The sequence below is a fragment of the Ailuropoda melanoleuca genome, chromosome X (assembly GCF_002007445.2).
Source record: "Ailuropoda melanoleuca isolate Jingjing chromosome X, ASM200744v2, whole genome shotgun sequence".
Classification (NCBI taxonomy): domain Eukaryota; kingdom Metazoa; phylum Chordata; class Mammalia; order Carnivora; family Ursidae; genus Ailuropoda; species Ailuropoda melanoleuca.
Window position 1 is genome coordinate 1436033 of NC_048238.1, and position 23908 is coordinate 1459940.

General features: G+C 51.1%; 2 protein-coding genes across 2 annotated transcripts in view; both read right to left on the reverse strand.

Annotated features, from left to right (window-relative positions):
* DHRSX (dehydrogenase/reductase X-linked) overlaps positions 1 to 1236 on the reverse strand; it is a 125621-nt gene extending 124385 nt beyond the window's left edge. Inside the window, exon 1 of the mRNA XM_011226972.3 lies at positions 1104 to 1236. Coding sequence (XP_011225274.3) covers positions 1104 to 1119 — 16 coding nt within the window. The 5' untranslated portion in view covers positions 1120 to 1236. The remainder of the gene's footprint in view (positions 1 to 1103) is intronic.
* A 14123-nt stretch (positions 1237 to 15359) lies between these two features.
* On the reverse strand, positions 15360 to 23597 carry ZBED1 (zinc finger BED-type containing 1). The gene is made up of 2 exons (XM_019801334.2): positions 23396 to 23597; positions 15360 to 18735 (listed from the first exon to the last, which is right to left on the reverse strand). The coding sequence occupies exon 2, from the start codon at positions 18680 to 18682 to the stop codon at positions 16595 to 16597; it is 2088 nt and encodes a 695-aa protein (XP_019656893.1). The 5' UTR covers positions 18683 to 18735; positions 23396 to 23597; the 3' UTR covers positions 15360 to 16594.
* Positions 23598 to 23908: the final 311 nt, after the last annotated feature.

Consider the following 23908-nt stretch of genomic DNA (forward strand, 5'->3'; position numbering starts at 1 on the left):
CGCTATGAGCCTGCTTCTTCCTCTCCCACTCCCCCTGCTTGTGTTCCCTCTCTCGCTGGCTGTCTCTATCTCTGTCAAATAAATAAATTAAAAAATCTTTAAAAAAAAAAATAAATAAATAAATAAATAAATACCCAGCCCCGACTATCGCTACTAACCTCAAATTATCCCTCANACTCCCCCTGCTTGTGTTCCCTCTCTCGCTGGCTGTCTCTATCTCTGTCAGATAAATAAATAAAAAAATCTTAAAAAAAAATAAAATAAAATAAATAAATAAATACCCAGCCCCGACTATCGCTACTAACCTCAAATTATCCCTCAAAAAATGATGGCAGGCAAAAGGTGGAAGAAAAAAATGGGAGAAAGGAAGAAATAAATCACTAATGAATAAGTAAAGGACCATGGGTAATGTTATGTAGAAAGTCTTAAATGATAGCAATCCTTAACACCTAAAACCAGACATATAATATGATTTCTGTAAAAACAGACACCATAAAAGGTATTAATTAAATGCAAATGATGTCAATGGGGGACAATGATTAGCATGAAGTCCTTGGTTTGTTTTTTTTTCCAAAGGTGATGTGCACTGTATCATTTTTCCCAGCGGATTAAAAATTCTACCCCCAATTCACCGGGAAAATTAACAAAAGTACAATGGATTCATTTGAACTCTGTTCGCTTTCCCAGGCAAAAAAAAATCCCTTCGTTTTCAAAAAGGAGTTAGACACCAGGATAAAGAACAGAGGGAGTTTCAAACAGAAGAATGGACAATGTAGTGTCTATAGGACACTTGCAGAGGAAGGCAGTCTTTGAAAATCTGTTCGTGGTCTACACTGGGCTATGTTGTGTCTTCCCCAAATTCATATGTTGAAGCCTGGACCCCAAAGGTGCTCAGAATGTGAATTTATTTGGAGAGGGAGTCTTTAAAGAGGTGGTTAGGGTAAAATGAGGTCACTGAGGTAGGTCCTCATTGCACGAGGACCGGAGTCCTTATAAGGACACCCTTAGGTGTTCCCCGGATCCGTTTAACCTATAAGCAAATCACTGTTTGCATATAAGCAAACAACTGGGTATCTTCCATTAGCCAACAATACAATCATCACCTATGATGACATGCATGCCGAGTCTCGCCAGATGCTTCGCCGTGGAATAGCCGATTCCGTCCGTGCTTCCGGTCACGATTGCAACACGGTCAGGTTGTGGGGCCAACACTGACGAAGAAATAAAAGAAACAACAAATCAAAGCCAAGTTTTAGAAGCAGAGTCCACGTGTGGAAGAATTCAGCCACAGAAGGACACCCCACGGGCCCTGGGCCTTGTGGTTCGGCATCTGTGGTTGGATTCCTCGTGCATTCCCGCAGGCTCGAGAGGCAGGAATGAGATAGGGTGTTCCATCCTGGTCAAGGCACCTGATAAAGGCTCGCTCATCCCCAGCTCAGGCCTTGGCAGGAACCGACTGGAGCATCAGCAAAATGATTGGCAGAAAGGTTGGGAGCAAGCGTGGGAGTAGCGTTTACGAGCACGGATGAGAGTCCAGGGTCAACGCTCTCAGGCAACACAGGGCAGGATATAGGTTTTACTATTACTCAGGTCTGCAGAAGGACAACAGACCAGGGGATGATTCCTGCCGTTGCAAACTACTTGGGTGCACTCAGTTCCCAAGACAAAGGAGGCATGCGATGCAACGCCACACCACGGGGCCACACGAGAGGTAGCAGGGTGGGTCAGGAGGCAGAGGGACATGGAAACACAGACAAAAGTCTTTATTGTGGGAAGAAACGGGTCACGGAAGCAGGCTCAGCAGGTTTAGGATGGGCTGGTGTGAGTCATTTCAGCAAATTCTGGGTCACAAGGGCTGTCCTTATGTGTGTGTCCCTGGCCCTGCGGTGATTTGCGTGGGTAGGGTGGACAGTGGCCAACAATGGGTCATGGACGTGGTTGCCTGGTTTGGATTTGAAAGGTGTGCTTCTCAGAGAGTTGCATGTTATCTCTAGGAACTGGCCAGCCCTGGGAGCTTTAACATTTGATAAAGGTGACAAAGATGAACTTTTATAGTATTTTATTTTATCTATCTTGTTTTATTTTATTTCAGATTTATTTACTTATCTGAGACAGAGAAGGAGAGAGAGCCAACAAGCAGGAGAGACAGAGGGAGAGGAAGAGAGAATTTCAAGCGGATTCCACACTGAGCATGGAGCCCAACGAGGGGCTTGATCTCACGACCCTGAGATCAGGACCTGAGCTGAAACCAAGAGTCAAACGTTGAACCAACTGTGCCACCCAGACGCCCGAAAGATGAACTTTTTAATAAATGGTGTTGGAATACATAAATAGACATTTGAAAAAAGGCAAAATTAGGCCCATAGCTCACATGCTACACATCAAATTTAACCAAGGGGAAGAAGTTACACAATAAACCTATTGGGGGGGAAGCATGAATCCATTTATCTTTCACCTCAGAGTAGGAAAGAGCTTTGTAATTACAAGTCAAAGTTGAGAAGAATAAGTAGACGAATTTCTCTATGAAAATAATTTTACATGAAAAAAAAACACACACACCAAAAGCAAAGTTAGAAGTAAATTATAAATTAGAAAAAAAAATTTTGTAACCCTGATCACATGCAAGGGGCTATTTTCATAATATGTAAAGAGTTCTTACAAATCAAGAAAAACAGAACCTTCCGTTTGGCCAGATCAAGGATGGCACAGATCCTCAGAGTGTTTTCTCCCAACGCCACGATGGCGCCAAGCAAGTCTGATTGGCTTCCCGCCAAGCGCGGCTCAGCCGACATGGGGGTCCCTGAAGTTATCTCCCAGCTGATACCATAATTCTGAGTCCCAATCCCCGTAAGTGAGTTGACCCTAGAAATCTAAAAAGATCTCATCTCTATGTAGCTCATAACGTGTGTTTCAGGACATTTTCTCAACCGTGAGCAGAAGTGCCCACAGGTGGACCACAGGTGAGAAGCAGGAGCTCCAGGTCATAATTGAGGGTATGAACGTTAGAAAACGGGATTAGAGCACCTCTCCAAGGGGGCATCTGTTGGGTCATGGAGGGAAGGAGCTAGCCAGCACTCCAACCACCTGCTCAGCCCACCAACCGGTCCCAAATGCAGTCAACTGTCCAATGAAGGGCACACGGGTCGCGTGTGTCCCCCCCCCCAACCAGCCCCACCCAAACACAAACGTATCATCCTACAGTTCTGGAGGTCACAAATCCCCATCTCAAGGTCAACTGATTGGCAATCTTAATTTCCCTTTAGCCTCGTGATGACATAATGTAGAGTTTCCAGGGCTTAGGACGCTGATGTCTTTGGTGGCCATGATTCCGGACACCAAAATCGGGAACCAAAATGATTGTGTGCGTGACTTGGATGGAGAAGCCCAACCTTGTGTTAAACAGCCCCAAAATAACAACGTGAAGACGCAAGATTGGAACCAGACCGCCCCCTATCAGGACTTGGCACGCGGGATATGGTTCTCAAAATGGAAAAACACGCCCCGTGGAAAGAAATCATGCCAAAGACAGGCAGTAGTGAGAACGGGTTGCTCCAAAGTCAGTAATTATCGGCCATACCCCGGAAATATATGCCCTGGTTGGTGAACACAGGAGGGGACTGGTTTACAGGGAAAACCCGCACAGCTGAAATCACGAAAACTGTGACAAATGGCACTGACCGCTCGAAGTCATGAGTGTTGTTTCCAGATGTAAAAGTTACAATGGAAAACTTAATTTTGCAAGACAGCTGTTACTAAGCCTTCCCCTACCGCATATTATTTGCCCTTTGGAAAAACAACACTTGTATTTTCCCAACTTCAAACTTTGAACATGCGTTCCCCAGCCGTAAAGCTTCCCTGGATTAACCCAAATGAACGGAAATGATTTGAAATTAAAAAAAAAAAATTCACATTAAATATTGAATGCACTAAAGTACAATGTATGAAAGTTGGTTATACGATGCAGGTGAATAAGGGGTGGGGGCCATCAATCAAATCCTAAAACTCAGTCCCTGCGATAGATTTGAACCAGCCAGGAAGATTAAAAATCGTCTGCAGCTCTGCTGATCATAAGACCCCCTCCCATGGAGCTCCAAGTGCAAATTCAGCTCTGAGCTTCCTAGCAGCCAAAGCAAAAAGGGAAACAATGCCAGAGATGGCTCTCGGCAGCTGACCCAGTGCCTCCCCCCGACAGTGGACTCATATTGGCCTAAAACCCATGCTGTTTTGTATCACTCTAACATGGGTGTCCCCTCCAACAGAAATGCCCTTCCCTCACCCATGCTGGGAGGTCTTAGCCATCCCACTGCATCAGACTCAAGATTCCCCCACTGCTGGTGAGACTATTGAGACCCTCCTGTTCCCCGAAGAGTTCATATTGGTGTGGGGTTGCACAGGGCACTCACTGATGTCCAATAAATAGAGGTGTCTGGGTTTACAGAGACACAGAGATGGGCGGAGGGAATGGACACCCCAAGTACATGCAGACTCCCCGTGATGAGCCCCACCTGCATCCCCCTGGAGGGCATGGGATGGGAGCCCTCCATCCACATAAGTGGGAATGGGGCAGCTGTTTCTGGATGAAACAGCTCTCGCCCATCCAAGCTCTGGGCTCCGTGTAGATACGGCTGCAAAACCGTCCACACTGGGCTCAGATGCTGGCCTCCCCCGACAGCACCACCAGCCCTGCGGGCCCGTCCAACACACCCACGCTGGGTCCCACCCATTGTCCCCTCTGGGGGGCTCAGCACAGGGCTTGCAAAACCCCAGGTCAGGAGCAGGATGCAGAATGGGAACTCCTGCTGGGGACGCACTGCCAACACCTCCCAGCACTTTCCAAGTCCCGAAAGTGAACACGCTTTTTTCCCTTTTTGCTCCTGAAACGTCCTGCGTGCTTCTGTCGGGTTTTCTTACAGAAGAAGAGAAGCATGTCTGCCATTGTTTTGTGAAGGCATGAAGGTTATTCTTTGTTACCTTGAGATATGGCATCAGAGGGCATTCTTGAACTATGATGTGCACCTGGGTGGATGGAGAATTACTGAGACCGTCTCAAATGCAGGGACTGCCCCAAAACGTGCAGGGTCGTGGGGGAACATCTCGGCAGGGGCTTTAAAATTCCTACAAAGAATTATTCGCATTTCCTAGTACGTAAGACACATCCGCGAAATCGAGGCCACACATCGCAACACTTGTTTCAAATGTCCCAGCAGAATGTCGGAGCATGAAAGAGATGCACGGCAGAGAAAAGGGGTTCGTGGCGAACAGCCCGCGGTCCAAAAAACACACGCCTTTCCGAGCAGCTGGAAACGACACTCACACATCCACGGTCCTAGTCGCCAACGTTCGGGAAAACTCGGCACACAGCTGCCTGAGAAAGTGGAACCGGTATCCCGCCTCCCGCACAAAGGTGACCTCAAAGACACACGTGGCGATTAGGGAAGCAGCTGGCGTGGCCTTCAAGCTGCCCGGGAAAACTCTGCCGGCACCAGAGAGGTGTGGATAAGCCACAGGAAGGCTCACGTGGTGGGGAAGGACGCACAAGGATCATGCAAAGTGGAGGGGAGGACACAAGGCAGGTGCAGGAGGAGGGAATGCTGGGGAAGCATCTGGAAGCAAGACTGGGAGCCGTGTGGCGGCATGGGCAGGAGAGATGGAGGCAGACAGGTGGCGGGTGGGACCAGAGCTACCCGCCGTGGGGCCCCACCAAGGTGTCGGGGCTCACCCCTGCGTGCGAAGAGGACCCCATCCCTGCTCGCCTGGTACGCCCATGCCCTGTAAGCCCAAACGTGTCCGCCATCGCCGTGCATGCCAGTCTTTCCCGATGAATGCAGTGAACTCGTTCTGCAACATGCATCCCAATTCCTCCAGGACCAGCGCGAGAAGAAGCCCCACCAGTCCCCACGTGGAATTTTTTTTTTTTTCAAGCACAAAGCCCTGCAGAGCCCTGTGGACACCCAGTAACACTGCTGGCTGCACATTAGGAAACTGGTGGACGCAGACACGAAACCAAGCAGCCCTCAGAAGACTATGGTTTTGATCGCCCACCCTGCACGTAGCTGCTGAGACTTATAGATGCTGAATCCTATACGTTTATACACGTGTGCACTGAAATGCACACATTACACGCGTCCAGAGACGCCGGCTCCTGGTCTGCATCAGGCGAGGGCGTCGCTGGGAGGAAGAGAGACTGCCCCACCCCGGATCCTGCACGGACACTGGGGTCTGCACCTCGTCTGTCAGCATCCGGAGTTTCCCATGCACACAGGCTGAACAAGCCATCGCAACCAAAACCCAAGGAGGAAAGGAGAAGTCACAGCCCAAACAGAGGGTGGAGGGACTGCCCAGAGAAAGGCACTGGAGTCGAGGTCAAGGGACTCGATTCTCTGGGACCCACCCGTGCCAAGGGTGAGCCTAAATGTCCTGATGGCTGGCACGCACACCAGCTATGAGCTAACCCCACTGTCTCCTGGAGAGCTGACTTCCAAAGCAAGATGCCGACAGCACCACCCCCGAGAGGGTCCAGGTGTCGCTCTGTCAAGTACCCAGACCCCACCCTTGCAGCTGCCTTTCCCTCCCACCGAGCCCAGGACAACCACATCACAGGTGTGAATGTCACGGCTTCCAGAACAGTCAATCTTATATGTCTAATTAGCTGGGCCACGGTGCCCAGATACACACTCAAACATCACTCTGGGTGTTTCTGCAAAGCCAGGTCTTTTTTTTTTTGGATGCGATTAACACTGAAATTGGCATGCTGTGAGTAAAGGTTTTTCCCTCCCTTATGTGAGTGGGCCTCATCTAATCAGTTGACGGCATTCACAGCGCCAAGACTGATACTGACTGAGCAAGAGTCCATTCCCCAGCAGGTAGCCTTCAGACTCAAACTGTACAGTCTGCCCTAGGTTTCCAGGGTGCTGGTCCACCCTGCAGATTTTGGGTTTAACAAGTCTCTATACTTGTATGAGCCAATTCCTTAAAACAATTAAAAAATATATATGTATATATGCATATTTATATATATACAGAAAGATAGATGATAGATAGATAGATATATAGATAGATAGATAGATAGATAGATAGATAGATAGATAGATAGATATGATGGATGGATGGATGGATGGATGGATGGATGGATGGATGGATGAGTGGATGGATGAGCAGATGGGTGAGTGGATGGGTGAGTGGATGGATGGGTGGGTGGCTGGATGAATGGATGGGTGGGTGGGTGGATGGATGGATGAGTGGATGGATGGATGGGTGGCTGGATGAATGGATGAGTGGATGGGTGGATGGGTGGCTGGATGAATGGCTGAGTGGATGGATGGATGGATGAGTGGATGGGTGGATGGATGGATGATGGATGGATGGATGGATGAGTAGATGGATGGATGACTGGATGGATGGATGAATGGATGGGTGGGTGGATGGATGGATGAGTGGATGGATAGATGGATAGATGGATGGATGGATGAGTGGATGAATGAATGGATGGGTGGGTGGGTGGGTGGATGGATGGATAGACAGGCTGATGCTGGTTCTTCCTGAGGCCTCTCTCCCTGGCGTGTATGCCCTGTGTTCTCCCTGTATCCTCACATTGTTGTCCCTCTTTACATGTCTGTGTCCTCACCTCCTCTTCTTATAAGGACCCCAGTCCAATGGGATCAGGGCCCACCCTACTGACCTCATCTTAACTTGACCATCTGCAGAGACCCTACTTCCAAATAAAATCCCCTTCATAGGTACCAGGGGCTAAAACTTCAATATATCTTTTTTTGGGGGGTGCACAATTCAAACCCTAGAAATTGGTGCACATGCATGCACACATCCTTGCAAGGACATCCCAGCCTGGCTAGCGGGGCTCCCTAGGAGCACGGGTGAGCCGGCCCCTCTCCCTGCTCCTTTATCTCCCAGACGCTAGTCAGTTCCAGCACAGATGCCTTCTATGCTTTGCCCCCAAACCCAGTTGCAAACAGATAGATGGGACCACTGTCCATCCCCTCGTACGCGACCCTCCGTCCTGCACACCGGTGTCCATCATTGCCAAGTCCCGCAGGCCAGCTCACTTCCGAGGGGTATCCGAGGGAGCGCTGGGGAGATGTCGCTGTAACCTGATCTCCACCACGCCAGCCGGTACCGGGACAGCAGAGGCCGCACATGCCCGGGGAGGCCGCCTGGGGTCAACGCTCACGCCTGCTGCTTTCGTCCCCGAACCACCGAGCTCGGCAGCCTCACGGTCCAATGGTGTGGCTCTGATGTGTTTGGGGGGCAAGCCCACAACTCAACAAGAAAAGCGACCAGCATGTCCCAAGCCCGTTTGCCTGGCAAAGGTGAGATGTTTGCTGGCCGTCCTGACAAGGAAAGGCCGTCCAGAGCCCGGGCTATGTTTAGAGCCCTCGTGGGTCATTATTCTTTTTTAAGAACTGAAATGTGGCGGGTTGACCTCATGCCTCGGCGAGGGCCAGCATGTAGGGAAGCAACCACATGACAGCTTTCTGCACCCTCGGCTCACAGACCACAGCACGGGAAGTAAGACACGGCTCCGGTAGTTAATGATTCGAAATATTTTAAAATGTTAAATAATTTACATATCCCCACGCTTGAAATACTTAAATATTGTTTAAATAATGTATAGATTCGAACACTTGAATAATTGAAATATTCAAATAGTCGAAAGATTTAAAATTATTTAAATATTTGAGTTATATTATTTATATTTGTTTATTTAAATGATTCTATTTAAATTTAAATTTTCAAATATTTGAAAGATTTAAAATATTGTTTAAATCATTTACAGATTCAAATACTTGAAACATTAAAATATTGTTGAAATCATTTAGATTCAAAAACTTGAATGATTTAAATATTCAAATACTTGAAAGCTGTAAAATTATTCAAATATTTGAATTCTCTTTATTTACTTTATTGTTTATGTATTTATTGTTTATTTAAATAATTCTATTTGAATAATTTAAATCTTCAAATATTTGAAAGATTTAAAATATCGTTTAAATTATTTACAGATTCAAATACTTGAAACTTGAAACATTAAAATATCGTTTAAATCATTTACAGTTCAAACATTCGAATAATTTAAATATTCAAATATTTGGAAGACAAAAATCATTCAAACATTTGAATTCTGTTTATTATTTATGTATATATTATTTAAATAATTCTATTTGAATAATTTAGATTTTCAAATACTTGAAAGATTTAAAATATTGTTTAAATCATCTACAGATTCAAATACTGGAACTACTTAAGACACGTTTTTAAATAATTCACAGATTTTGAGACATGGACTGCTTCAAATAGTGTGCCCACGGTCTAAATCGCTCAACATCCTAAATATTTAAAAATCCCATCACACACACAGACGGGAACGCGCCGGTGGTTGGTTTTTTAGGGGATGATCTCTCCGCGACGATGTCTTTTCTGAGGACCATGCAGAATTCGTGCAGGGAGACGGGGCACATAAAGAAAAGGTTTCATTCTAAAGAATGGCAGGTGCGTCAGGTAATAGTGAAAGGCAAATGACATAGTGTGGGGCACGGAAGAAAGGGTGCGTTCTTCACCCAGAAAGGGGTCTTGTGAAAAATAGGAACATCAACTCTCCTCCCCCCAGAAGAGACAAAGAAAAGGAACAAGGGACTCCTAGATATTGAATTTTAAAAAAGTGCACGTGTAAAACAGTGTTGAAACTCACTGCTACGACTAGACACTTTTTTTCAATGAAAGTAAGGCAGGTAATTCATACTCAGACATCACAATAGTGGGGTCTGCCCCCCAGGATTGCTTGGTCCCATAAGAAAACGTGCATGCTTGCACCAAAACGATTCGTCTGGCCCCAAGACTGTGTCTTTTTAGCAGAGGGCCATGCAACGTGGGCAGGCGTGGGTATTCTCTATGACCCCGTGGTCCCCGCGCTGAGAAATGGTGTCACAGATGCACCCCCACGGGTATGCAACGATGCTTGAACATTCAAGATGCATGACCAGCCTTGTCGATAAGACAAAGATCCTCGGTGTGAAGGCCATTTTCTGCAAGAGTCTTTACAGGTGTTCTTGCGAAAGAAAGCCTTATTGTTCTACCGACACCTGGGAGGACCCTCCAGGGAATTATGTCGAGTTGGGGGGGAAAAAGCAATTTTAAAAGGGTTGCATTGTGCGTGACTCTGTTTCTGTGACACGCTTGGAACGATGGCACGGTGGAAACGGAGAACGGATGAGTGCGTTTGCCGCGGGTGAAGGATGCATGGAGGTGGGAAGGACGTGGCAAAGCTATAGGACAGGAATACTTGGAAATCTGGTAAGTGGCCAACACACCCTGTGTCTTGTCCGTCCCTGATGGGGGATTCACAACCTTCCACGTGCAAGGAGATCCCAGTGCGCTATCCCCACCAACGCACAGGTGGTTACCCATGAAAACGAGAAATGTGGATAAAAGAGCAATGCATTGTATCCCTGCTAACACGTGCATTGGGGTCACGTACTATGTAGCTTTGCAAGATCCTACACCTGGGGGAAAATCAGGGAGGGGGTACACCAGATTTCTCCATATTCCTTCTCGCAACTGCACGGGAATTCCAGTGACCTGCGACACCATTAGAAACAGTGTTTAGGAGTGCGTGCGTGGTACGCACGGCTCAGGTCATGATCTCAGGCTCTGGGCTCCGCTGAGAACCTGCTTGAGATTCTCTCTCTCTCTGTCTGCCCCTCCCCCCAGCTCTTTCTCCCTCAAATAAATAAATAAACGTTAAAACACACACACACACACATCCTAGCAACATCAAAAAAAAAAAAAAACAACACACAAAACCTCACATCTACCAGCAAAGAGGAGGTCAGTCAGTTTTCTCACAAAACCTTCAACTGATTGGACGAGGCCCACCCGCGCTGGAGCACGTCATCTGCAGAATTCAAAGTTAAGGCATCAACAGTGGGCACGGTGACCACAGGTGACGTGTATTTTGCATGAGGTGGAGACGCTTGGCGCTGGAGCCCTACCGTACAATGCAATAAAATATTTATAGACATGTGCTCTCAAGCTGGGAAGGGGTCCGGCCCCGTATCTCTTACACATAAGGGACATATTAGTCAGGGTTCTCCCAAGAAACACACTACACGGAGAGAGAGAGATTTAATTTAAGGAACTGGTTCATGTAACTGTATATATCTTAGTCTCTATTCTGCAGGGTCAACCAGCAGGCTGAGACCCAGGGACAAGCTGATGTTGCAGCCAGAGTCTGAAGGCCACCTAGAGACAGAATTTCCTCTTCGTCCAGGAAGGTCAGTCTGTTTTCTCACAAAGCCTTCCACTGATCGGACAAGGCCCACCGATCCCAGAGGAAAAGATATGAACTAGTACGTAAGGTAGGATTGTGTTTGAAAGGCATTCATCTTAGAGAGAGATAAATCAAAGTGTCATAGCAACATCAACAAAAAAAATCACAATACCAGCAAAGGGGAGGTCAGTCTGTTTCCTCACAAAGCCTTCCACTGATCGGACAAGGCCCACCGATCCCAGAGGAAAAGATAACATATAAACTAGTACATAAGGTAGGATTCTGTTTGAAAGGCAGTCTTCCAGGCGATGATGGCCACGTGCCTTCAGTAGCGGTGGGAGAGGAAGAGCTGGGGCCGGCCCCTGGGCTGTGTTCTGCCAAACAAGCTTGCCTTGTGTGGTCATGAGCCTTCCATCCCAGGACCCATGACCACCGCCTGGAAACTGACACCCACAGGAGGCACACATCACTGTGCAGCACAGGGAAGAAGCTCACTGCCCCCGCTGCATCACAGAGGGGGTTTGAAATCCGGAGATGGCGGGGAGTGCTGCTGAAATTACTCCCCTCGTGGACCAGCCCTCCCCAGACTCTGGCTCTTGGGCCAAACCCACGTGCACTGAGCAGGGACGAGCTCACGTTACAGCCACCGCAAGGTCTGTGCTTCCTCCCAATGCTCCGTCTTGCCCTGGGGAAGCTGCTCCAGCCCCCCGGGGTTGAAACGGGGTGCCCCATGGTCAGCTGACCAGAGAGACACCTCAGAGATCCAGCCGGCCCGGCACGCTGCCTCCAGGAGCAGGAAGTCAATACCGTTGAACAAGTGCTTTTGTACACGTTCTGACCGCAAAGGGACTGGGGCATAACATGCTCTGTTTCAAACAATTACGCACGCGATGGAGGGGACTTTCAACAGGTGCGTGGATGCATAAGGTATGGTCCGTTCAGTGAAGGGGAATATTATTTAGCGCGAAATAGAAATGAGCTATCAAGCCGTGAGAAGCCACAAAGTTACCCTATGTGCATTCTGAGAAGGGAAGGGAGCCGGTCTGAAAAAGGCTCCATCCTGCGTGACGCCGACTCTAGGACATCCCGGAAAATGCAAAACCGTGGAGACGGAAGAAAGATCAGTGGTCGGCAAGGGATGGGGGACAAGGGACGAGCAGGTGCAGCACTGAGGATTTTCAGGGAGGTGCCAGTCGTCTGCATGACTCTATAATGACACACACGTGTCATTGCATGTCTGCAAACCCATAGTACATACAACCCCAAAAAGAAGGTCTAACGGGAAGTATGCACGTGGGTGCTCATGATGTGTCCGTGCACGTTCACCACTTGTAGGAAACGTCCCATATGTGGGCAGGTACGGTTGTTGGGGAGGCTGTGCATGTCTGTGGTCTCAGGGGTACACGGGACATTTCCGTGTGTTCCCCTCAATGTCGCTGCTGGATATATGTCATTGCATGATGGATAGGTTTTTATTCTAGATTGCACCAATACTGCTCTAAAAAAATAAAAATCTATTAATTGAAAAACAAACATGATGTTGAGGAAGGGTGAGCACCCAAGGACAGAGCTGTCTGGGGAGGAGCCCCAGGGGTGTGAGGACAAACGGGAAGAAGGAAACATGCCCCGTGTGGAAAACACAGAGGGCGTTTTCCGGGCATGCTGTTGGTATTTCCAAGGAACACCGTTGAGCAAACCGTGAGCACGCTGGGAAAGCGGTGTGGTTCCTGGGGAGCGTGGATGGGGGACGTGACGGTCGGGACCCAGCCCGGCCGCATCCACTCAGGTGTGCGTGGGAGACAGCTTGTGTGAGGGTTCGAGACACGTGGGTGGAGGGAAGCCCAGGGAGCTGGTTACACATTCCCCCTGGGTGTGTCTGTCCTGAGAGGTTGTTTCTGGAAGAGATTAGCATCGGATTCGGTGCACTGAGTAAACCCAAGGGACTTCTGCAGTGTGGGTGGGCCTCCTGCAGTGTGGGTGGGCCTCACCTAATCAGTTGAAGGTCTGACAAGCACCCCAAAACGTGGAGGAGGGCCTTCTTCCTCTGGCCTCACATGGAGAGACAGAGCTCTGGCGTCTCTCCAGAACCCCCTCCTCCATGGGAATCACTCCCCGCTCTGCCCGCCATGACCCCCCAATTATGTACCTGCATCTCCTGTCCTCCCATGTGTCCAGGCTTAATGCACTCCCTACTGGGGTGGCTGGGAAAAGACAAGGCCAGGGAGGGGCTCGACCAGCCTGCCACCCAGCCCCTCGCCAGCCCCTCCAAGGGGGTGTCCTTCATGCTGCCAGCCACCAGGAAGCCTGTTGCTGTCTTGGATGCCCACACTGTGGTGTCTGCCCTGCCTGGTCCCCCTGTGTGCCCCACTGGAGAAACCCTATACAGGCTCACAGCCCAGCCTGTAAGGAACAAGCTCCTCTTCACAGAGGTCCCAAGGCAGGCCAACATCCACTCTGCCCGTCTCCTGCAGGGCCCTGCCTTAGTGTCCCCTCCAGGTGGTTGACTTTGCAGACTGGTAACCTGACCCTAATGTCGCATCTCCGTGGCCAGGTGTGTGTGAAGGGCTGCGGCCACGCCAGCCTGGGAGGCAGGGGACTAGGCACTGAGTTCAGGGATACTCTATCCAAATCTTCTGGGGCAGAAGCTTGAAAGGTCCAGTCCTCAGATGTACCCTGTGATCTGGGGAGGCTGGACCATAGGAAATCACATGGTTCCTTCCAGCGTGATTGAGAAAGTAGGCAAAACTGTAAATCCATAACATGTTAATTGGTCATCATCAACCCATTAAATGTCATGGAGATAGAATAAAAGTCACTCAATGCACCTTCAGTTTAACCATAAAAGTATAGGATGGATGGATGGATGGATGAGTGGGCGGGTGGGTGGATGGATGGATGGATGAGTGAGTGGATGGATGGATGAATGGGTGGATGGATGGATGGACGATGGATGAGTGGATGGATGGATAAATGGTAGAAGGGGGTGGGTGGATGGATGGATGGATTGACAAATAATAGGTACATGGTAGATAGATAACACATAGAAACATAGATAATCAACAGGCGGGTAGACTACACAATGGAATATACACATAAAGAGGTTATAAATGGGAAGTGAATATATATACAAATATATGAATATTTATATGAATATATATATGAATATATATGTGAATATATATATGTGAATATATATATGAATATATATGTGAATATATATATATGAATATATATATATATATGTTCCACGAAGCCACAAATACCTCCTATCTCAGGGACAACGGGAGTCGGATGTGCCTCAGCTCCTGAGAGCCATACAGAACGACGCTGAGCGGGATTGAGCCTCTACGGTGCCCAAGAACCTACTCCAGGAAGGCCTCCCGGATTAACTCCCCAAACAACACCACCAGCAAAAACCCAGCTCAGACTTAAGGCTTTAGAGTAAGACGTGAGCATAAATCCCACACAGACGCACACACGTGGGGACCCAGACAGGAGAACGCCTGTCAGTTACCGTGGCCGAAAAGTGGCCCCGCCTCAACTCCACATGTCTGTGGTGAAATGGAAATATTTACTTAGCCCCCACCCAGCCACGAGGTGATGGATTCCCTGCAGGAAGAGAAGGCTGGGGACGGCACCGACCGCCATGCCGTGTCCGTTTGTCTGTGTGGTGCCTTGTTTTGTTAAGAGGAGGAAGGGCAGGATGGGGAACCGACCGTACGAACGAAAGGTCCACGCTCATCACTGAGAAAGGCCCGGGCTCAAGCCAGTGAAGGAAAATGCAAAAGGCCTGCTCCCGGGCAGCACGTCACCAAGTGGCGGCTTTACTCACGTGAAAGAAAATGCAAAAGGCCTGTCACCAGACAGCCCGTCACCAAGTGGTGGTTTTATTCACATACATTTTGGGACACACAAGTATCCAGAATGGATCAGACCCTTTTGTCATTTGCAAGGACCCCAGAACAAAGCACCACCGTGGACTCTGTTCTTTGTGGCCCAGAAACATCTTCCAAGAAAGCAGCAAAAGCCTCCCTCCTGGTTGGAGGGCTTCTGTTGCAATGAACACACAACAGACAAATTAGGAGCTCATCTCCTTCTTGGGTTTATTGAACAAGAGTCAAATTCGAAAGCATTAAATAAGAAAAAACAAAACAAAACAAAGCACACCCCATGAGGAAGGCTCAAACCCAGTCGGTTGCTTCAAGATACAAGTCTCAGCCCTGGTCCACACCACTGAGGTCACCACCCAAGGACACCGACACACCCACCTCCTTAAATGTCCGTGATGCTCCCAGAGGCGCTCGGCCACACAGAACATCGCTAGCAGCTCGGGTTTATGCGAACAGCCAGAGCGACCCCAAAATCCAGGCCAAAGTGTCTCGTGGTCCATTTTTTAAAAATCACCGGGCCCCCGCGGTGCGGCATTGAAAAGACAAAACACAAGTGTCCATGGCCCCGTGGAGAAGTCGAAATCACCCTCAGCACATTGGGGTCCCTGGTAATTTTGAAGAGCGGGGCTCCCGAGGGCGGGGGGCCTTGTTGTCGTCCTGGAGAAAGGGCCCCTTTCAAGCATGGGACATGCACACACGCGCACACGCTCAGGACCCCAGAGCCGCAACGTCACCGGGACCAGGCGCACAGAGCAAACTGCAGCCAGCGGACAAAAGGCAGAAGACACAGAGCGTCCGATGCCCCGTTTCCTGTGCTAATCCACATGGCCCGTGCCCTGTGCTCCCTTTTGATTCTTTGCACCAGACCTAAAGCCCGTGTGTGTTCGACACGGGCCGCGTAGGCTGCAGAAGGGTGTCCCCGCCGTGCCAAAGGCAAGACGTGCATATCCCCTGGGAAGTAAACATGAGCTCACGTGCGTAACAGGTCCGCGAAGGCCTTTGGAAGGCATGTGGGCCGAGAAGGACGCGGGAGTCTGGATGTGTTTTGGGGTTTATCGCGAAGCCTCCCACGGAGAATAGGACGGCCTTGGGGGTGGAATTAATTATCTGGGAAGCAAAGGGGGCTCCCTCCCTCCTACCGTCCCTCCACCCTCCGTCCTGGCTGGGCTGCTCATGGACTTTACTATTTGCAATCAACAGCCCGCAGGTGCACGATGGGACTTCTAGAACTTTCCCTCTCGATTTCTGCCCCTTCGCTGGGACACAAGTGCGCTCATAGAGGAAAGGCACGGCTGCCCCGTTTCCCTCCTGTGCGTCTGCTGCTACCGGCACGGCCACCCGCGCGCGCACACGCACGGTGGGTATTTACAGCGAGTATTTACCCGCGGGGGCCAGTGCCACAGTGACCCCACCCCGCCGGCACCTACACGAAGCCACTGTCCCTGATCCCAAAGAAGCCGGCGTGCACGGCGTCCCCCAGGGGGAACACCTGCTCATGGTCCAGGCCCCATTCGCCCTCGTCCTCGTCCTCGGGCTCGGCCTCCGCGCCGCTGCGCGCATTCTCGTACAGGAAGATCTGCTCGTCCACGTGCGCCGGGGCCAGCCGGTTCCTCTTGGCACTTACCACGTTGGCGGAGGAGCCGAAGAGCCGCTCGGGGAAGACGCGCGTGGCCGCCACGCACCAATATTTCTGCAGCACCTTGGGCAGCACGGGAAAGAGCGCCAGGCGGTCGGACCACCACTTGAGGGGGTCCTCGTTGAGGCCCAGCACCTTCTGCGACTTGAAGTTGCTGAGCTCTTCCACCACCTGCGCGTGCCACTCCTCCTGGTCCTCCACGCCCCCCGTCTGGCAGAAGATCTCGGCCAGCATGCTGTTGATGACGCTGGTGGGCGGCGGCGTGGACGCCAGCACCAGCTTCTTCACCGGGGGCTCCTCGGGCAGCGCGTACATCTTGTCCTCGGCCGCCCGGTAGCCGCCACCTTCCTTGACCTTGTCCAGCAGACCCTTGGCCTCCTCCACCACCCTGTTCTCCACCTGCTGCCTCTCGAAGGCGGACAGGAAGGGCAGGCGCTTGTAGCGCGGGTCCAGGAAGGTGGCCACGTTCAGAAACATGTCGATCTCCGGCGCCTCCTGGTAGGTCTTGGACAGCTCCTTGGCGATGACCTCCTTGGCCATGCTGAGCTCCTTGCAGTCGGTCTCCTTGATGTTGAGCGTGGTGTTCAGCAGCATGTGCAGGAGGGGCTTGACCATGCTGATGGTGGGGTACTTGGAGGCGGACAGCATCTCGGCCACCTGCTTGAAGGGCTGCAGCAGCTCCACCAGCCCCTCGATGGTGGCCCACTCGGAGGCCTCCAGCATCAGGTGGTGGTTGTTGCTGTCTTCCACCAGCACCCCGGCGATGACAAACTGTTGCTCCTTGAGGCGCTGGAGCATGGCCAGCGTGCTGCCCCACCAGGACACGCGGTTGCTGACCAGCATACAGTGAGCCATGTTCTGCTGCTTCTGCTTTTCGTACAGCATGTACATGGCCACCGTGGACTGCTGGAAATACTCCACCAGCTTGCGGCAGCGGGCCAGCAGCCCGGCCAGCTTGGGGAGCTGCAGGGCCTGCTGGATGCCCGCGTTGAACGTGTGTCCCAGACACGGCATCTGCACCGAGATGTCCAGCAGGGAGCACGCCTTCACGATGTCCTTGCCACAGTCCGTGGTGGCCCCGAACACCTTGGCACTGATGCCCCACTCAATGAAGGCCTCGTACAGGACCCTGGTGATGGACTCGGCCGTGTTGTCCTCGGGGACCTCAAAGGTCTTCAGGCAGCGGGAGCCCACGGACAGGCAGCCGGGCGCCCCGCCACCCAGGAAGTGGGCAGCCAGCGTGACATAGGCTCGGTTCTGGTTCTCGCTCCTCCACATGTCTGTGGAGATGCCGCACCAGGACGCGTCGCTGAGCTCCTTGAGGACGGCCTCGCGGACGGCGCCGTACTTCTCGGGGATGGCCTTGCTGCAGAAGAACTTCCTGCTGGGCAGCTCATACCTGGGGTCCGCCGTCTTCAGCAACACCTTGAACGTGGGCTCGTCCACGATGGACGCGGGGTACAGGCCCTCGCAGATGAGGCCGATGACGGCGGCCGTGAGCTCCTGCTGCCGCTTGCTCTCGTGGCCGTGGCTGGCCTTGGTGGCCAGCGTGTCTGGCGGGGTCAGCTGCGAGGCCTCGGGCTTCAGCTTGGAGAAGGCGGTGGCGAAGGCCTCGCGCATCTGCTCCGTGTTGCTCTTGACGAACTCACAGAACTCATCGGGGTGATTCTTCTCCAGGTGGTAGGAGAGGTTGGAGGTGTTGCCGGAGTAGGCGATCTGGGCCATGCAGATGCGACAGTAGATTTTCTTCCACTGTAGGATGCATCCCTCGGCGTTGGTGTCGAAGCCAAAGTACTTCCACACTTTGCTCTTGGCACGCGGGTGGGCCACTAACTTGAGGTCTGTCTGGGACGGGTCCAGGCCTTTCGTCTCCATGGCTTCTGCACCGCGGCCCGCCTGCGGGGCCTCCACTCATTCCTGCGCACCTGCTGAGAAGCAGCAAGACAAACACAGCGTGAGAAGGGGCCCAGGCACAGGGGGGTGCCCTGCGGAGGACAGAGCGCACGCCATATGCCGAAGCAGCTCTGTCTCCAAGCCACGGGGCAGAGGGACCCGACGGGGCTGCCTTTCCGGGTGCGGGTGGCTTTTGCAAAGCGGAGGGTGCGTGCGCTCTGACAGACGAGCGCCTCTTCCCTGCTGGTCACTCCTATGCGCAGCGAGCGCAGCGACTCCACGCGTCTGAGAACAGGCGCATCTGCGCTCCTATGGGCGCAAGGACTCCACGCCTCTGAAAATGTGTGCATCTGCGTTCCTACGCACATGACTCCGCGCGTCTGAAAACGTGCACGTCTGAAAACGTGCGCCTCTGCGCTCCTACGTGGGCAGTGACTCCACACGTCTGAAAACATGGGCAGCGACTCCATGCGTCTGAAAACATGCTTATGTTTGAGTTTCTCTGTCCTTAGAGCACTTGGCTCATCTCGGCTGTTTACTATTTCCTGTGCTAGGCAGGCTGTCCACCAACCCAGCACCAGCCAGGCCGGGTCACTTCGGGGGGGAACAAACTGCTGGCGGCCTGTGGAAGCCTACGTCCCCCAGCGCATCCGCCAGCCCAGGAGGGGCCCACTACTACCACCACCTCAAGCCTCCTTGTCAGCAAGAATGTGAGGCACGTCCTTCCCACAGCACCCGAGGTTTCATCATGGGTATCCAAGAAGCAAAAACGGGATTTTAATTTGGACAAAGCAATCTTTTAAGTTGGCTAAGAGGCATGGCAACTTTTTTTTCTCTCCAAATTTTACGGTTTAAAATGACGCCTTTTGGAACGTGGCATGCGATCCTTTTCTCTTTGGCACATCCGTCATTGGTCACCTTAGTGGGACGGTAATGGACATCTTGATCCCTGTAGCTTCTCAAAATGTGCCCACCGTGGGCAGTCATACCTGTACGCACAGATACACATTTGCTCTGCATGGGTTCCAGCATCATCAGGCTCTCGGAGGAGAGGTTTTGACCACCTAGGAGCCAGCCCCCAGGGCTCCCATTGTCCCTGAAGCCCCCGTGTCTGGTCCCTTGGATCCGCCAATCAGGGCAGGGACGCCCCAGAATGGCAGCTGGGTTCTGTTCAAAGGTGTCTGTTAAATCTGCAAATTTTCAACCCCCTGTACAGGGCTCAGGGGGTTACATTACAAACTGCACCAACCAGGCATTTTCTGAGTATTGGGAACATGTTCAGAGTGAAATCTCAATATCTACGGGGGTTCGTAGAGTGCCCCCCACGGAATTCAGGTACTCCCAGAACCTGTGAAAAGAACCTTCTTTGAAATAGGACCCAGATAGGATTAAATGAAGGATCATAATGTCATGGGAAAGATGCAGCCACAAGCCAGGAGCCCCCAGAAGCTGAAAAAAAGCAGGAAGGACCCCCTCCTGGAGTCTCAGGAGGGATCATGGGCCTGTCCCACCTGGATCTCAGTGGTCCTGCCCCGCCTGGATCTCAGTAGCCCTGCCCCACCTGGATCTCAGACTCTGGTGTCCAGAGCTGGGAAAGGATGCATGTTTTACCTTTTAAGCCGGTAGTACTAGGGTAAGGCTAACCCAGGGCATTCTCAGGACAAGGGTAAAACCTTAAAAGATATTGAGGGTCAACATCATGCCCGAAATGCCCCCTACGTCCTCACAGACAGCCATACCCCGCGACGCTGGCCTGCGTGAGACCTTCCAGGAAGACGTCACAATAGGCCTGATTAATGGGGCATTTCGGTACCTGGGCTGGAAGGAGGATGTTGTTGTGACCAACTCTAGGTAGGGAGCTAAGAGACGAGGCCCAGAGACTCCAGGACAGGTGGAGGGGATCCAACACAGCCACGACTTGCAGAAAGAGCAAAGGTCAAGATCAGCCACCTGGACATGCAAACGTCCATCAAGGAACCACGAAGAAACCCACAGCACCACACCATGGCTCTGGGCTATGAGCTGGTACAATCTACCCCAGCAGCACAATTCAGTGTATCAGGTCCTTCCTACGGATTATTGTCACGTTATAATCATCGTCATCAATTTAGCGGAATGAGGCCATGAGATCCTGAGCTAAGTGTCGCACATAAGGAACAAGGAATCCCCAACCAAGTGGTTTCTTACGAAGGCACCACCAGTCTTCTACTTGGGCTTCCTCTCCTTGGGTGCGGGGCTGCCCTCCGCCACAGTCTGTATCACTCATCCCACAACGGCATTGGTCATGGTCACCAGTATAGGTTTCTTCAACGTAGGCTTTCTGGGCTCATGCTTGCAGGTGGTCCGAGCACCTCTGGGGGACCGTCCTGAAGCCCCTCCCGGGGGTCCTGGGAGGTCCTGCCTTTTGCAGTGAGAGCGGCCGGTTTCCTCCTATGCTGCCACCCCAAAAGCGAGTCCCAGGGGAGGAGGAAACAGCAGGATGGAGAGCCTGCCGCCTTCCCCGCGGCCCAGAGCTCAAGAAGTCAGCAAACATGGACCACGGGGCCACGGCGCTCACTAGCCTACTCCGTGTGTTGGAGAATGGAGTTATTTGGTGTCTGAAGAACCCATATCACTCGTAGTTAGAGGCAAATGGCTTGTCTTTGTTATTTTAAATATGATCGTAAATATGTTTTAAATTTCTGGTTTAATTCATAGCAGGCAAAATTCACCCAAACCAATGCTCTTTGGGGGTCCTCCTTTTTTTTGGAGAGGAAAGGGACCCCACATCATGAAGATCGAATACCCCGGTTTCACCACCCCGGAGCCACCATCCCTGTCCACGTTGGTGCACAAAAACAAGAACTCACTTTCTCTGGATAGGTGTTTTCACACCTTGCAGTCTGGAAACTAGGAGCCCTCCCAAAATAGCTCGGTAAGTGGGCTGGCTGACATAGTTTGGGGTGGGTATGGCCTCCACAGGTTCAACACGTACAAATGAGTCCACTTTCCATACCAGGAAGCCTGCCTACTTCCAACGGAATTTTTTTTTTAAGATTTTACTTATTTATTTGACGGAGAGAGAGGGCACAAGCAGGGGGAGCAGCCGGCAGAGGTAAAGGGAGAAGCAGGCTCCCCGCCGACCAAGGAGCCCGATGTGGGACTTGGTCCCAGGACTCTGGGATCACGACCTGAGCCGAAGGCAGACGCTTCACCGACTGAGCCACCCAGGTGTTCCCCAACGGAATTTTAAAGGAAAATTCTATACAATATCATAAATGCGCTCGAAAAAACACAAGTAGACATTGTATGCTTTTCAAAATGCACTCGTGCACCGAGACGTTTGATTTCCAACAGATAACCCCTTTGTTGATTCTGCCCACGTGACCACATGTCTACACAACGGGGCAACTTGGAGCAGCTTTGAGGCAAGAGCTCAAGTGTTGGGGTGACATGCGGATACGAAATGCAGTAATGAAGTTGTGTATTTTAAGATACGATGAACAGACACACCTCACCGTGGGGCCAACGGGAGACGGTCTTCAGAAGACAGAGAACCCGGAAATCAGACCATCTCCAAAAAGGCACGACCATGAATCCTGAGTGTGCAATGATCTTGCTTTTGGAGACATGTTAAGAAATTAAGACACCTTACCATTCAGGACAGCTGCACTCTCTTCCTTTCTTCCCACAATCTAAGTGACAGCAGACATCATACCTGCCACACACATTCCCCTTTCTAGAAAGTGCAAGACCATCGTCCTTGTCAATGTGCTCAGAAAAAAAAAAGTCTGAGTTACTTCCAACTGGAAATGGAAACTGGGTCTTTGTGACTGTTTAGCTGGACGCCAGGGGCAAAGTTCAATGGCTCTCGTCCAACATGCCCAGGGCAGTCAGCAGCAGATCGGAAAAGCTTTAAAAGGCAAAGCTTGGGGACGTGGGCCGCCAGCAGACCCGTGGTGGGGACCTGCTCCCACCGGCATCTACAATCTTTTCTAACAGGACAGACTGGCTGGGGCTTGTGGATGGCCAGCAAGGAAAAGTTGACCCTTATACATAGGGACCCTCTTTTGGCACACACAGAAGGATTCCTCTGGCTGGCACGTGACTTCACGAGTACTTTGTATTTCCCCAATTTTTTTTGTTGTTGTTGTTGCTTGTTTTAAAACAACAAGTACAAAGAACAGAGCAAGCTGTCCCTGTCGACACACCACAAACAAGTTTTGCAAACACCCGTGTCGGTGTGCCTGTGCAGGGACACCACCTCCAAAGCAAACTCCATTCCCAGACTGACCCCGTCTTGCCAGGGAGCTCCCAGCACGGGCTCCTAGGCAGGCGACAAGACCCGTCTCAGAGTGAAATCGCAGGGGTGCGTGGAAGCAACGGTTACACCCAGTTTCACGTGGTTTTTCATCGTTCCTCGGTTTACAAGCTGACCGGAAAGACACGTGTGGACTCCCCATTCCCCAAGCCCCTGAATGCTTCCTGCTTCTCACTCACCGTGCATTCACTTCTAATGTGTATAAATATGTTTAAAAAAAAAAAACAAAAAACAACCAAATACCAGTGTTATAAGACAAGTAAAACAAAGATTCATTTCCCTGGATGGATGTTTGGGAAAGTGGGGTCCCTGAAAAATATCTTCTTCCTACTTAGACCTGAAGTTCTCCAAGTGTGGCCACCCATTAGTGCAAAGACAGAGGAATTCAAAAGTACCGTTGACGCTGGAACCACGTGGGCGTTGGCACACACTGGAAAATCCTTTTTTAACTTCTAACAGCCCCCACCACGGAACCAGGAGAAGCCCACTGTTGTCCGGAAACCTGGCCCAGGGCATACACGATGCACTCGCATGTTGTTTTGTGTATTGTCAGCTCTGGGTGCTGTAGTCTTACAACGAAGGCAGCTGGAGAGAAGGAAAAGTGATTAAGAAAATCCTAAGGGAGAAAAAAAAATGCACNGCACTTAGGGGATCGTGCAGTGTGTATCCAAAAAACAAAAAAACCCACAAAAACAAAAAACAAGAAAGTAAAGAGCCATCTAAGTGGGCATTTCAAACCAGTGCCGTTCAAGGGTCAAGTGTATTTTGGCAAGGTGTGACGGTCTGTGTGTGGCTCAGCTCAGGGCGGTTTGCAGAGGCTGGCCGACCTTCCTGGCGCCCTCCCCAATTGCAGAAGTACAGCTGAGAGGACCGGGCTCCTCTTCGGCCCGGACAGGAACGAGCTCGGC

Bases quoted from the DNA above. Each gene is read 5' to 3' on its own strand.
- ZBED1 (XM_019801334.2), bottom strand. From the start codon at position 18,682: ATGGAGACGAAAGGCCTGGACCCGTCCCAGACAGACCTCAAGTTAGTG.